This window comes from Spermophilus citellus (assembly GCF_964194105.1).
Source record: "Spermophilus citellus genome assembly, chromosome: 5".
In the NCBI taxonomy this organism is placed as follows: Eukaryota; Metazoa; Chordata; class Mammalia; order Rodentia; family Sciuridae; genus Spermophilus; species Spermophilus citellus.
In genome coordinates this window covers 172,742,897-172,756,784 of record NC_138186.1, presented here as the reverse complement: position 1 = coordinate 172,756,784, position 13,888 = coordinate 172,742,897, and the positions used below count along the sequence as shown (strand labels likewise).

At 58.7% G+C, this 13,888-nt stretch overlaps 1 protein-coding gene across 4 annotated transcripts in view; it reads left to right on the top strand.

Annotated features, from left to right (window-relative positions):
- Positions 1-13,888, top strand: part of KIF25 (kinesin family member 25) — a gene marked incomplete at its 3' end in the record, with an annotated part of 31,919 nt that overhangs the window by 10,640 nt on the left and 7,391 nt on the right. For all 4 annotated transcript variants that reach the window (XM_081294068.1, XM_081294067.1, XM_081294069.1 and 1 more), the window contains exons 5-8: positions 5,643-5,710; positions 6,491-6,565; positions 8,557-8,706; positions 13,396-13,572. In XM_081294068.1, the coding sequence (XP_081150194.1) occupies positions 5,643-5,710; positions 6,491-6,565; positions 8,557-8,706; positions 13,396-13,572 (470 nt within the window). The remainder of the gene's footprint in view (positions 1-5,642; positions 5,711-6,490; positions 6,566-8,556; positions 8,707-13,395; positions 13,573-13,888) is intronic.

Sequence of the window (13,888 nt, the reverse complement as noted above, 5' to 3'; positions counted from 1 at the left end):
CGCTCACGGCAGGCACTTTACATCACCCGTGCCAGGCAGGACCAGGGAGTCACAGCCCTGACTGTCACTGGATGTGGCTCCTGAGGGGTCTTCTTTCCAACCATGAAGTGGGTCTAAAAGGGGCTTCTTTAGGATCAAGATTTAGTTTTCAAATATGAATCACTTGTGAGGAACTGAAAATTGTTTTAAGAACAAACGTGACTTTTACAGACTGTGGTCAGAGAGGCTTGGGTTTCTGTTTCAGGAGACGCAGGACAGAAGGGTCGACTGCACCCAGCCGGTCCCCTGTGCTCAGCCTCCTCTCCTGTCAGCCAATCTCCGTGTGCTGGCCCCCGATGCACGGGTGAGACCCTGCTCACCACCTGTGTCTCAGGAGCGCTCTTCCCGCAAGGGCGTGCGGCTCCTCCCAAGGCTTCTCGTCAGGGCCAGCATGTGGCTGCCTGAGCACAGGCCATCTTAGGAGCCACCCACTTCTGCAGAGTGCCTCTGGAGTGTGTTCCTTTTCTAGTGGTAGTTCCTCATATTTTCTTGTTTGATGCATACTTAAGTCATAGACCTATAGACCTAATGAATCCTACGATTGCAAGGCTACGGGACCACCTCGTGACATGTGGGCAAAGCGGTGTGGGTAGGCTCAGGTAACTGGAAGAGGGGCATCGTGTACCATATGCACCTAAAACCACATTGTGGGGGGTTGGTAGGCACCTTCCACACGACCCTAAACCATCTCTGTTCCTAAGTGCCCATGAAAAATGTAGGAAGTATCACTTGGCACTTGGTGTCAGGTGCTAGGCATGTGCTCCTTGCCCCACCGTCCAAGCCACATGACAGAGCAGATGGTAGATTTGGGAAGAGGTGTCGTGTTCCTGGCCTGGGGCAGGGAGGCTTGGGATTCAACCCAGGGTGCAGGGGGATGGTGGCCATAGGGAAGGACTCAGATGAGGTTGAATAAATCAGACATGTGGAACTGGGCAACCGAAAGTGTTCCCAGTCACCCAGCATCCGTGCCGTGGAGGAGAGGCTTGTCCCCTGCTGCAGACTCATGGAGGGTTGAGCTCACGGGAGCACAGAGTGGTCGGTCCAGTGCCTGGGGATCCCAGGAGGTTCTGCACCCATCACAGGAACACAGAGCGGTCCAGTGCCTGGGGATCCCAGGAGGTTCTGCACCCATCACGGGATAGAAAACTCCCACAGATCATGTAGCATGACCTGGTAGCAGTGTGGCCTTGGCTGTGAGGGGCTCTGAGGCCAGCTGGCCCTTCCTTACAGTCCATGTGTTTCCGTCTCCCTGCCTATAGCCCTCAGCTCTGCAGGACTGCGCCCCTGGCCACAGCTACCTCTGCAAGCCCCTCACACCCACAGAGGGGACCCCTGCTCCTGCACTATCCCCAGCTCCAGAGCATGTTGAGCACCAGCCCCGTGGCTGACCAGCCACCAAACCTGCTCGAGTCAGGGGCATGGAGCGGGAACAGGCCAGCTGTCCTCATCTGTCGCTGGGCGGGCAAGCTGGCTGGCAGACAGCTACCAACAGGCCTGTGCCCTGTCCCGCCTCCTCCCTGAAGGAAGGCGATGACTGCCAAGGGGCTGGGGCACAGAGGCGCCTGAGCTGTGCTCGGTGCTCCTGTCCACCGTGTTTCATGCTCTCTCCTCGCTGGGCCTCGGGCACGAGGGATCTTAGCCCTGGTTTGGGATGGCCATCTGTGTGTAACGAGGCAACCTGACAGCTGCCACCTTTGCCACCCGGGCACGCTTCTGTGGCGTCGGGCGCGCGTGGCCGTCACCTCATCTCCAGGGTGTCCTGCTCGCTGAAGGGACTTTGCCACCCGTGCCCTCTGCCATCCTCCCTCCGGGTCCCTGGTGCCACCATCCCGCCCTCTGCTGCACGCGTCTGAAGACTCGGAGCCTCAGCCGGGGACCTCAGGTGCACCGTGTCCCTGGCGCCTGCCCAGGTGTCCCTCAGGCCACGCCGTCGTGCCTGTGGGCTCGTCCATGAGCGCTGCGGCCTTTCTTCTCACTCTTTCTTCCTTAAGTTCTGTGACCTTGTCTTCAAACCTTCTGTGAAATAAAGACTCAACACAGAGACACGAGAACAGAGGCCTAAGGCAGAGGTGGTATGAGCCAGTCAAGTAGGGGCCATGGCCCCACCAGCTGACCGAGACCTGGCCTCAGCTTCGTCCCCTCAGCTCTGTTGCCCAGTGCGCCTCCCTGAGCCCGGTGCCGTCCTGCCAACTTATGCTCTGGTGTCCTCTGTGGCTTTCCTATCCCCAGTCCCCTCCAGCCCCCGTGAGCCCTGGGTGCAGCCCACAGTCTGATTTTGCTGGCACACTTGAGGTGCGGCTTGTCTTGCTCCTGTCCTTGGCACAATCTGCCAGCTGGCACGTGCCCAGGCCACTCAAGCTGAATGGTGGTGAGTGCATCGCGGGAGGTGCGTGGGGCCAGGTGCCCGATGCCAGCAGTGGCAGTGAGCTCTCCATCACCAGGTGGGGAGAATCTAGCTCCTTTGATTTTCTTCTTTCCTGGAAACTTGGAAGGGTGCTGGGGCACCCCTGTGCTATCCAGCAACAGCCCCAGAGGGAGGCGGGATGGGCACCCCATTCTTTCCTTTTACTTCCAGAAGTCGCAAGCGGTGGCCTCACCCCGTGCAGGGACGGGTGTCAGCTTTCCTGGGGACCTGAGCACCAGCAAGCCTGGGGCTTCCTCTGCGTGGAGGGCCTCTGCCTTCGGGGTGCAACCGTCTCCTGGCTGTGTTGGCCAGGGCTCCCTGTGGCCCACATCCCCACCGGCTTGCAGGAATGCCCACCATGGAATCACATAGTCCAGGTGGCGGGTCAGGGCTGGGCTATCGATGGCTCTACTCCTCTCTTAACCTGGAGATGTGGTGATTCAGAACCACACCTGCATCATTACTTTGCAGTATTAGCAATTCTATAAATGCATCACCCAATGTGGAAACCAGACGTGGGCAATGCCTGGGCTCCCTGGGTGGCCCACCTGGTGCCTGATGTCCCCCTTGAAAGCTGAATCCTGTGTCACCTGGTATTGCTGGCACCTTCGTTGAACATAGACACAGGAATTAATAATGCTTATAAACTGCCCTATCCACAGAGGTCCTAGGAATTCATCGGGAGCCCTCCAGCCCCTTGTTGGTCTCACTCAGGGCTCTGCTTGGTCCCCAGGCTGCAGTCCTCACAGGTGTCCTCTCAAGAGAGGACTGCAGCTGTGTCACCCTGTGGCTTATCAGAGTTGGAAGGCCCCAACCACCCGTGGCATCCAGGTAACATCTCCGAAGGATGCAGAGGGTGCTTCATCTGGGTGCCCCGCCTGGGCCCCCAGGAGGGTGGGGCTCCCCTCTGCTACCCAAGGAGGCTGGCAGCCTTGGCTGTGAGTGCGCCTCCCCGGGGGGCACAGCGGAGCAGCTGGCTGTCCAGTCTGCATGGGGTCTGCCTTTTTCCTCCTGGCCTCAGACTTATTTCTATAAAATGTGAGATCTGGAATTTGGGAGCAGTTTTAAGCCCTACAGGTTTGAAAGCTAGCTAGGAAGCTAGGTAGGAATGAGAAACAGACCGTGCAGGGCTGGTGCAGTTTGGCCTGGAGCCCTGTCCTTGCTGCAGGACGATGGATTCCATCCTCCACCTCTAGAAGCCTCAGGAATGGCGAGAATCCGGAGGCAGAGCCCGCGTGTGACCGGGCTGCAGGAGAGGGCTGCAGATCCACAGGCAGCCCCCACCCGGGGCTGGAAGCTCTTTTTAAACCGAGTCCTACTCGTGAGACCAAGAGGCATGCAGTGTTGTGAAGGGGGAGCTTCTGTGGGGACAGGCAGAAAAGAGCCCTGAGCTGGGCTGGGGCATCCCTGCTCCTGGGGATGGTCTAGGTGTTCTCCTCCGCCGAGCCCGAGGGCACTTGGTCTCCAGCTTGTGCGTGGGCCCTCTGTGCTCCTTAGAGAACCCCTCGAGCGTCAGGGCTTTCCACTGATGTTTCCTGACAGCTGAAGCTGGGACATGACTTCCTGTCGATGCCCGCATGGCATGGGGGTCACTCCCAGTGCAGGAGTCAAGTGAGAGGGGTGCCGGCCGGGGGAGCGGGGCCGAGGCTGGCCATGTTGGGGTGTGGCAGCCAGGCTACTGGTCCACGTGGGCTGTGGGTGCACTGGTCCTGGTTGATATCTGAGCTTTGCTCCTGCCTTTTATCAGGGAGTTTAGGGGGTGAGGAGAGCAGAGAGCTCTGACTTGGGGTCATGACAGGGGGTGTAGGAACCTTTAGTTCTCGACACAATGGCGGCACAGCAAGTCCTCCCCAGGGCCTCGCTGAGCTGCCCTCCCGTGGACAGGCTCCCCCACCTGCGTTCCTGATCTTCTCATCCTGGCCCAGATGGCCTCCTGGTCTACCACAGCTTACAGGGACTTGAAGTAAGAGCTGGGTGACCCTCTGCCAGACCTGGCTCTGTCCCTCCTGCTTCTTGGGCTTCAGGGACCTCACTGCCCCTCTTCAATTGGCATCTTGGAATATTCCTATGCAGTGGTGTGAAGGACAGGCTGGGCATGGGCAGGGCCTTCGTGCTTCGACGGGGCAGGCGCTGCAGGTGGGAGGGGCCGGGCCAGGCTGTTTGTCAGGCGAAGCCAAGCCTCGTCCCCGCAGGATGTGTGCAGAGGCCAACATTGAGTCATGTCTCCCTAGCCTGCCGTACCCAGATGCACGCTGGGACTCACGTGGCATTCCCCTGTGACTGCAAACGGTGAAGGGTCGCCTGTCTGGCAGCCTCAGAGCTCAGCACCAGGAGCCCCACCTGGCCAGGTGTGCAGCGTTGGGCTCTAGCGGCTGCCATTAGGGGCTTTCAGCAGTGGACAGCGAAGAGGAGCGCTGCTCGCACTGACAGCTGTGGGGCCCACAGCCTGTGGCTCTACCCTGGAATGGGCACGTGGTGGCATGTATTTATCATCTCACAGAAATTCCTATGTGCTTCCTGTGCACGCATCGTGTGCTGGCCAGGGGGTGGGGAGCGCCCATCTGCTTCCTCCAAATACAAGGACTTGTGGACAGCAAACGCCTGGCCCTTCAGAACTGTGCTCTTGCTGTTTCGCCTTCCCGAGCCGCTGTCTCTCCATGAAGTTTCAGTTTGTTTTGGAACTGGAGCCCATCCACATTCTTCTGTTCAGCAGCAGCCGAAGCTGGTGCCCCACTTCTTGAAGGGCGGCCTCGGCTCCCCTCCCATGGGAGGTACCTGAAGGAGACAGCTCAGGAGGCCCAGGGGAAGTGGCTGGAAAGCGGCTCTCCAGCCTCGGGGGCTTCATCCCCTATGGGAAACTGCAAGTGCCCAGGATGCTCAGGCCACTGGCCCCAGGCCATCACATACTCACCACGGTGTGACTGCCTTCTCTGGGTTGGGGCAGGCAAACCTTTTTCTAAGGGCCGGGCATTGCAGGCTGCGGTCTTCGAGGCCATACGTCCTCTGTCTTGACCACTGGAGCCATCCTGCACCTCGCAGCCTGCAGCATTCGTCAGCAAAGGGCTTTGGGTGGTCCAGGAAACTGTGTTGACCAAACAGGCCACAGCTGGCCCTGGCCCAGGGCCTGTCCTCCACCCCGGCTCCCGTTTGATTAGTGAAGCCCTGGCTGGGTCTGATGGCTCTACTTTGTTTCTATTAGGAAACGGTTCTGGTGAAATGCCATCGTCCTGGCCACCCTAAGATCAATAAGACGTATAATTTTGAAAGGTAAGTGCTGGCCGAGTACACATAAAGCATGCACATCATGCATGGGGTTGACTGACACGTGCCCCCGTCCTGCCTCTGGGGGATGGCGGTTAGAGATAATCCCTGTGCCCACCCCCCAGGTAAATCCAGGGCTTTCTCTCTTTCTCTCTTTTCTCTCTCAAACAACAGGGCCTGAGTCAGAGGCCTTCCTGGTCAGCTGGGTGTGAGTGATCCTGGCTCCTGAGTGGCAGGGGGGACCCGGGAGGCACAGAAGGGCTGCAAGTAGGGTTGGGAGGTTCCTCCCCCCCACCACCACCAAAGGATGGTGAGGGGCCCCAGGCACAGGCTTAGTCCTCTGCTCCTAACTGCAACGTCTGAGGACTCTCTTCCTGACCCTGCAGTGGCCTCTGGCTTTGTGGGGACAGTTGGAGATTCACGGACTCCTCCAAGTCCCCAGCTAGGTGCTCACCAACACACAAGTGAGTAGGGGCAGGGTATCCTGAAAGAGCCTCCAGGGAGCAGCAGTGGACCTCAGAGCACACACAGTCCACCAGGCGCCGTCCAGCCAGGGTCTCGGGGACTGGACTGCCCAGCAGCACTGAGGTGTCTGCCTGCGCACACCCCCATGCTTCTGAGCTCTCAGGCAGGGCACCACCTGTCCACCTCCCGTATCCTCTCAGCTTGTGGACAGGCAGGGATCTCGAGTGTGTCGGGGTGCACATGTAGGCCTGCACGCAGGCCCTGCTCCTGCAGGATGCCGGAGCAGCCTTCCTCCCCCGATGCAGCCTCTGTTTGTCGCAGAGTCTACGGTCCAGCAGAGTCTCAGGAGGCTGTGTTTGCAGATGTGTGCCCCCTACTGACGTCCTTCCTGGACGGGTGAGTGAAAACGAAGGCCAGTGATCACAGTTGCATATAAACCTAAGCAAACCTCTTTCCCATACAGAAATCAGAGGCCTGGCTGGGAGCAGTCCGTGGCCAGTGCTGGCTCTGTGTCCTGCACTGCAGCATGCTTCCACCCCTGGAGAAGGAGGGCACTGCTGTGCAGAGCGTACGGGCCTGAGCCGGGCTTGGGTGGCTGTGGGTGGACTCGGGCCTCCTAGCGGCTGCCTTTACCCTCTGGGATTCTTTACATTTCAGACGTTTTAGAAGTCTGCTGTGAACGTTCCATCATGTCGGGGGCTCTGTCTAAGAAAACACAACTACCGATTTTAAAGGCAGGGGTCTTAGGAGTAAAGAGCACTTCTTTAGCCATCAGTTAAACCAGGTTGGAATATTGAACTGAGGATCCTCAGGCCACAACTTGCCCAGAGGTCCACATCCAACTCCCTGGAGAAGACGCCCCTATGTCTGCCCAGAGAGGAGGCTGCGTGACCGACCTCCACAAATAGAAGCTAATTACAGGGTTGCTGTCTCGCCATTGGTGCCCTGGCTGCCCCAAGGCCTGTGATCTGTGGAGTGGGGCTGGCCCATGTCCACCTCACCACCCTGGCACCCAATGATCCCCGCTCATCGCTGGGCAGTTTCTGCCTCAGCTGGCTTGTGTCCATCTGCCCTGGAGATGGCCAGGCTGCTCTGGTCAGCAGGCATTTCTTCAGAAGTGAAGAGTCCGTGGCTGCAGTCTCGGCTGCACTTGCCTTCCCCTGGTAACCGGAGCACGCCGCGCCGTCCCAGCCTCTGTGCTGCCTGCCCGGCTCCCCCTCCCGGTGGGGGAGCTCTGCTGGGTCAAAGGCCAGGGAGGTGGGCCCGGCAGATGAGAGTGGGGTGTGGCGGCTCCCGTCACCGCGCCTCGAGCCTCCTCAATCCCGAAGTGCAGGGCGACAGCTTACAGGCCCTGAGCTGGTCCCTGTGGCCCCAAGGTCTCTGGGGATGCGACAGCTCCCTCAGTCTGGGCCTCTGGGCTCGTCACTGCTCTGGGCACTGAGTGTTCAGATGACCACCAACCAGTTGCCCAAACCTTTGTCCAGGGAAAGCACTCACTTGACTCAGAGATGAGGTGGACAGTGCCCATCCAAAAGGAGAAGCCAGATCAGAACCTCCGGGGTGAGGGGAGTATGGGCCTGGGAATGCTGGGTGACCTGCTGGGCAGTCAGGGTGGAGGACCCTGCAGTGTGCATCTGGCCAGCACCTTTCAGGCAAGACCACCTATGGCTGAGGATATCATTTCATGTAATAAACTAATTAAAAACATTAGGTAGATGTTTCCAACCTTCTCATGGATGTTTTGGCCTACAGGACTGGAGGGAAATTCAGGGTCCATCAGGAATCCTTGCCTTCTGTTGAACAAGCTGTGGTCCAGTAACCCCAGGGCAGGTGGTGGGGAGGGCCTGGGCACTGATGGGTTCACTGGGAAAAGGAAACCCCACGGTTCCTTGTGTTGTCCTTTTGTGTCCTGAAACCATTGGTGTACAACGGTGGCCACTGTGCTGCTGACTAACTAAAACGAACAAAATGTTCTCAGAACACGGAAAGAAAACATGCAAACTTCTATGGCATTTCATGAAACATGAAGATGCACTGGCCCCGGGCAACTCTAATACCGTGGTGAAAGCCAATGAGACATTGTGGGAATTCGGAAGGGACCCACTGTGGGTAGGCCCTGGTGACCTGCGAGCTGACGGAGGACATGACCCATGAGAGACGTCGGATGTGAAGCAGGCGGGGCGAGATGCGGGCTGTGTGCAGAATAGCCACACGGTGGCCGTAGTGGCACTAGTCATGGCTGAATGAAAACCTGACTTACAAGAAGTGGAGTCACAGGGGGACACGAAATGAAGTGTGTTGAAATTTCACCTTCAGTGAGGGCGCCTTCACGCTGGGCGGTGGCCGGCCGGGCGTGTGCTGCTGCCTGAGCGGGCTTTGCCTTTCAGGTTCAACGTGTGCATCATGGCCTACGGGCAGACTGGGAGCGGGAAGAGCTACACCATGCTGGGGCCGCATGCTGAGGACCAGCCCGGGCTGCCGTCGGGGGCTCACGCTGACTGGGGAATTATCCCCAGAGCCGCGGAGGAGCTCTTCAGGTACCTGGATGGTGGTGACTGAGCACAGAGCCTCGGTGCTGTGTGGGATGAGACGGGGCGGGAGGGATGGAGAGCAGGCCCAGGGTCAGCTCACTCTGGACAGCCGTTCACTCAGCTCACGAAAGTCTCCTGAGGACAGAGCTCTTGACCAAGATCCCTGGGCTCCTTTCCTCCCAGGGAGCAAACTCCTCCTGGTGGAGGGTCTCCTTTTCCATTCATGGGTCCCCACAGGAGACCTGTGGCCATGGTCAGGATGTCCCCACCTAAATTAGTCCTAGGAAGAAACCATAAGGTCCCCAGCCGCCCAGGTCAGCAGGGCCCATGGTGACGGCGAGGCTCTCTAGCCCACACCGGGCTTGGCCTCCTGTCTTGGCCTCCGCACTCCCCTCTGGTTCTCACGCTGCTCTGCACGCACCATGGCTGCCCACCCAGCCAGCCCGCGCCCTGCCCCGTGGGGACAGACAGCACGGTCAGCGACCTCTGTGCCCCCCACCCTGAGACTCGACTTTTGTCTCTACCTCCTTATGTTGTCCTTTTGTGTCCTAAAACCAGGGATGAACCATGATGCAGCAACCCCACCAAGCCGGTGCTTTAGTGTCTTCAAACTGGTATTCCTTAAATATCTGTCAAACTCACTTGTCTACCAATTTACTTGGACTAAGTACTTCTGGGTACATGCTGCAAAGTCCTTCCGTATTTTCTGTCATTGGCCACCATGTCCTGGACACATGCCCTTTGCATAATGTTGTGCTGCAGTGACAGGTCCTGGAGATCAGCACTTCTCAGCATGTGCCTGTGTGTGAGGGGAGGGAAGCTACGCATGTGTCCTCAGGGATCCCCCAGGGCACAGGCGTCCATCCTTCCCCAACTCCTATGCTGAGCAGAACAGGGCCCTGGGAATAGCATCAGGCCCCACCACAGACACACACCAAGAGCTGCCTCACCGACGCTGAGCTCAGTTCTTGGGGTCCAGCTTTGGAGGAGTCTCGGTGTCTGCAGACACTGCTCAGCTGTGGGTTGCAGAAGAGCTCAGAGATGAGGTGGACAGTGCCCATCCAGGTGAGAAGCAGATCAGAACCTCCAGGGTGAGGGGAGTGCGGGTCTGAGCCCCCAGGCACGGCCAGCTGCTGGCTGGAGCAGGAGGCTCCTCACTTCTTTTGGAGGCTGAGGGCTGAGAAGGCCTGCAGAGGGGATTTCCGGGGGAGCATCTGCCCTCTGCCTGCCTCAGCCCTCCCGCTCCCCCTTCACTGTGAAGGACCTGCGCAGGCAGCCTCTCGGCATCTGTACCCAGAGCAACAAGCCATCTGGACCACCGGAGCAGACGGCGTGGAGGGCTCAAATCCTTAGAGAATTGACTAGAGATGGGCAACAGGCCTGACCAGTCAGTTCATGCAAATGGCCAACAGGCATACGAATGCTCCACACCACCAGTCGGGGAAATGCGAGTCAGAACCACCGTGAGCCCTCCCCGGGCTCCAGTGAGAATGGCCATTGCCAAGAAGACTGAAGGTGACCGCTGGCGAGGAGGTGGAGGAAAGGGGCCCTTGCACTGTTGTGAGGTGTAAGTCAGCACAGCCAGCGTGGAAAACCACACGGAGATTCCCTGAAACACCAACAGTAGAGCTAGCACGTGACCCAGCAATCCCACTGCCAGGTCCACGTCCAGAGGAGAGGAGTCAGTGTGCTGAGGGACAGCGGCCCAGCAATCCCACTGCCAGGTCCACGTCCAGAGCAGAGGAGAGGGGTCAGTGTGCTGAGGGACAGCGGCCCAGCAATCCCACTGCCAGGTACACGTGCAGAGGAGAGGGGTCAGTGTGCTGAGGGACAGCGGCCCAGCAATCCCACTGCCAGGTCCACGTCCAGAGGAGAGGAGTCAGTGTGCTGAGGGACAGCGGCCCAGCAATCCCACTGCCAGGTACACGTCCAGAGGAGAGGGGTCAGTGTGCTGAGGGACAGCGGCCCAGCAATCCCACTGCCAGGTCCACGTCCAGAGGAGAGGGGTCAGTGTGCTGAGGGACAGCGGCCCAGCAATCCCACTGCCAGGTACATGTCCAGAGGAGAGGAGTCAGTGTGCTGAGGGACAGCGGCCCAGCAATCCCACTGCCAGGTCCACGTCCAGAGGAGAGGGGTCAGTGTGCTGAGGGACAGCGGCCCAGCAATCCCACTGCCAGGTCCACGTCCAGAGGAGAGGGGTCAGTGTGCTGAGGGACAGCGGCTCTCCCTGGGTCACTGCAGCTCTATTCACAGGAGCCAAGACAGGAGCAGCCCGAGTCCCTCAGCTGAGGGTGGACAGAGAAGGGGCGGGGCTTGTGCCCCATGGAGCACGAGTCGGCCACAGAAGGAGGATCCTGTCGTGTACAAGAAGATGGACCTGGAGATGGCTGTGCCAGGAGAACTGAGCCTGACTCAGAAGGACAGGCACCGTGTGATCTCAGTCCAAGTGGAAGCTGACGAGGTGATCTCTCGGAGCTGAGACCTCAGCTGGTCACCTCAGACGAGCTCTAGACATTGTTCAGCCAGATGTGGGGGTGAGTCTGGGGGGGCGGTCTCGCTGAATGACTGGCACTCTCCTTCCCGTGATCCGAGGGGCTCTGTGGGTCACTTTCGTAGTTACCTGGATATTGCCCGGATCCTGGAAGTAGCAGAATGTGTCCTCAGACATAGGCGAGCCGTCCTGCAGCCCCAGGGGTCGAATTACTCTCACCTGTCCTTGTAACCCTGCCCCTCCTGGTCTTTTTTGATGGAACTTTCTAAGAACGAGGGTCCCCCCAATAAAAGTCCACTTCCAAATGTGCTCGCTCTCTCTCGCCAGCCTCTCGTGACTTTCCTCACTCTCCCATTTGGGGAGTTTGAGGTCAACAGCGGAGGAGCCGTCCTGGAGCTTGATTTAAAGGTGAAGTGTATGTCTGTGTTTTATTTGGGGCCCCAGGAAATTCACACGAGTGACCTGAAGTTCAGCTGCCCGCACTGGTCGGGGGCAGCATGGATGTGCCGGAGTTAACATGGGCTCTGTCCTCCCGCCAAAAGACAAAATTACAACACGGGGCCCGCGTATCAGGGAGTGTCTGAGGACCCTTTACCCTAAAACAGGGTCCTGCCAGACTGCACTTACCAGAGGAGCCATCGCTGCCGTTTGAAATGAGATTCGGGGACTCTGCTCCGGCATCTCCCCGCTTCCTTCTGAGCTGGCTGTTGACACTGCCTCCTGGGCTGGGTCTCTGCTCACCCTCATTCACTGGATGCAGGATGCTTTCCTCAACACCGTCAAAGGCATGGAGAACGTGAGGTGTGTGTGATGACTGTTCAGCCCTCAAGAAGCCTAGAGTGGAAAGGTCGCAGCAGGAGGACGTGTGCAGGACCACTGTACAGGACACAGAGCAGCCGAGGGCACGCAGGAGGGAAAGGGGTCTCTGCAGGGCCTGCCCAGGTAACCCAGGAGCCTGGGCTGACCACAGGACACTGCTCTCCGTGACGACCACATATCTTGCCCGAGAAACTTAGCTGCTTAAAGGCTAAAAGAGAAGATGCAGTTTCCGACCACTTCTGGAATCCAGAGGAAACTTGATGAGCATTTTAAATGAACTCTGGGGAATTCTGTGGATGAGAAGCATCTGCTTCGGGGCCCATAACCCTGAAACACTTGGCCCTGCCAGGAAAGGCCACGTCTGCATAGGCCATGTCCACCCAGCTGCCGGCTCAGTGAGCTCCTCTGGCATCTTCCAGACCCTGTTCCTGGCACGGTCCCCACAGACTCCAGTGTGAGCCCGGCTGGCGTCTGGACCCTTGCCTCCTCTTTCACCTTTGCTCTGTTGCTTAGGTCTGTTGTTTGCCATGAGAAGACATCGATTGCTTGTTTTACCCACAACTGTCTCTAGATCTGGACTAACGACTCCTTCTAGCAAAGCTCGGGCGGGAAAATCTCACAGGACTTGCCTCAAGCACACCGTCAATGCCCTCCCCTGGGCCCGTCCTCCTGGGCGAGAGCCATGCAGGATGGGGATCAGCTGACCCAACTGTGCTGTGTCAGGGAGGCGGGAATCTGGACCATGAAGCAGCTTCATTTGTCCTTTGGCCTGGGACAGGTCAGGGGGTTAGTTTTGTCAGAGGGCAGAGCAGGATGAGGAGGGATGTGGGAGGGCGGGCAGTGGTGGGGGGTGGGCTCCCCTCTAGGTGTGCAGCCCCCTTAGTTCTAGTTCTCCAGTGGTCAGCACATCACACTTTAAAAGCTGAAGCATTGTGAGACTCGTGGTGGTGTTTGAGAGCTGAGTGGGTGTGCAGGAGGCCAGGGGACATTGGGGGGACCTCATGAGTGGATTGGCCTCCATGCCGCTGACCCAGCCTCCCTGAAGCAGGGGGTTCAGACAAAGGAGCCCTGTGGTCTGCAGCTTGCCCCAGGCTCGTGCCCCAGGGTGAGCTGGCTGCGGGGTCTCTGCTCCTGGTTGTGAATCCTTCCTTCTTCTCCACCTGGGCCGCGGGGCCTGTGGGTAGGACTGTGCAGCAGCTGATTTAAGCAAGACTCCCACGAAGTCACTTTGTCCCCAGGGCGCGGTTCTCCCTCCAGGTTAGATGGGTGCTGTGAGACCTGCCCTGCACCCTGCTGCAGGATTCCTGCTGAGTGTCTGTGGCTGTGGCCATCTGCCATGGGGCCGGGCGGTCCTCTGTTGGTTAACCCCGTGTGTGCTTCCCCAGGCTCATTTCAGAAAGTCCACCGAGAAGCCCCACGGCTGAGGTGTCCATAGTGGAGATTTACAATAACGACATTTTTGATCTCCTGGCCAAAGAGGGTTCTGGAGCAGTGGCTGGGATCAAGCGTGAGGTGGTGACGACCCAGGAAGGATGCACAGAGGTCCCCGGTCTGACCTGCACGTGAGTTCAGGACAGAGGTCCCCCTGGCCCCCGAGGGACAGTTGCCTCCCAGGTGCCGATTGGCCATGGCCCAAGCAGAGCCAGCTGTGCAGAAGGATCGGGCTGGTGGTCAGCGGGACGGGCCACATGGGCTTCAGTGTTCAGTGCATATCACCCAATTTTTAGTTTAAGAATTTTTCTTCCTTCTCTCCCTCCCTCCTCCTTTCCTCCCTCCCTCCCCCCTCCCTCCCTCCCTCCTTCCTTTATCCCTCCCTCCCTCCCTCCTTCCTTCCCTCCTCCCTCCCTCTCTCCTTCCTTCCCTCCTCCCTCCCTCTCT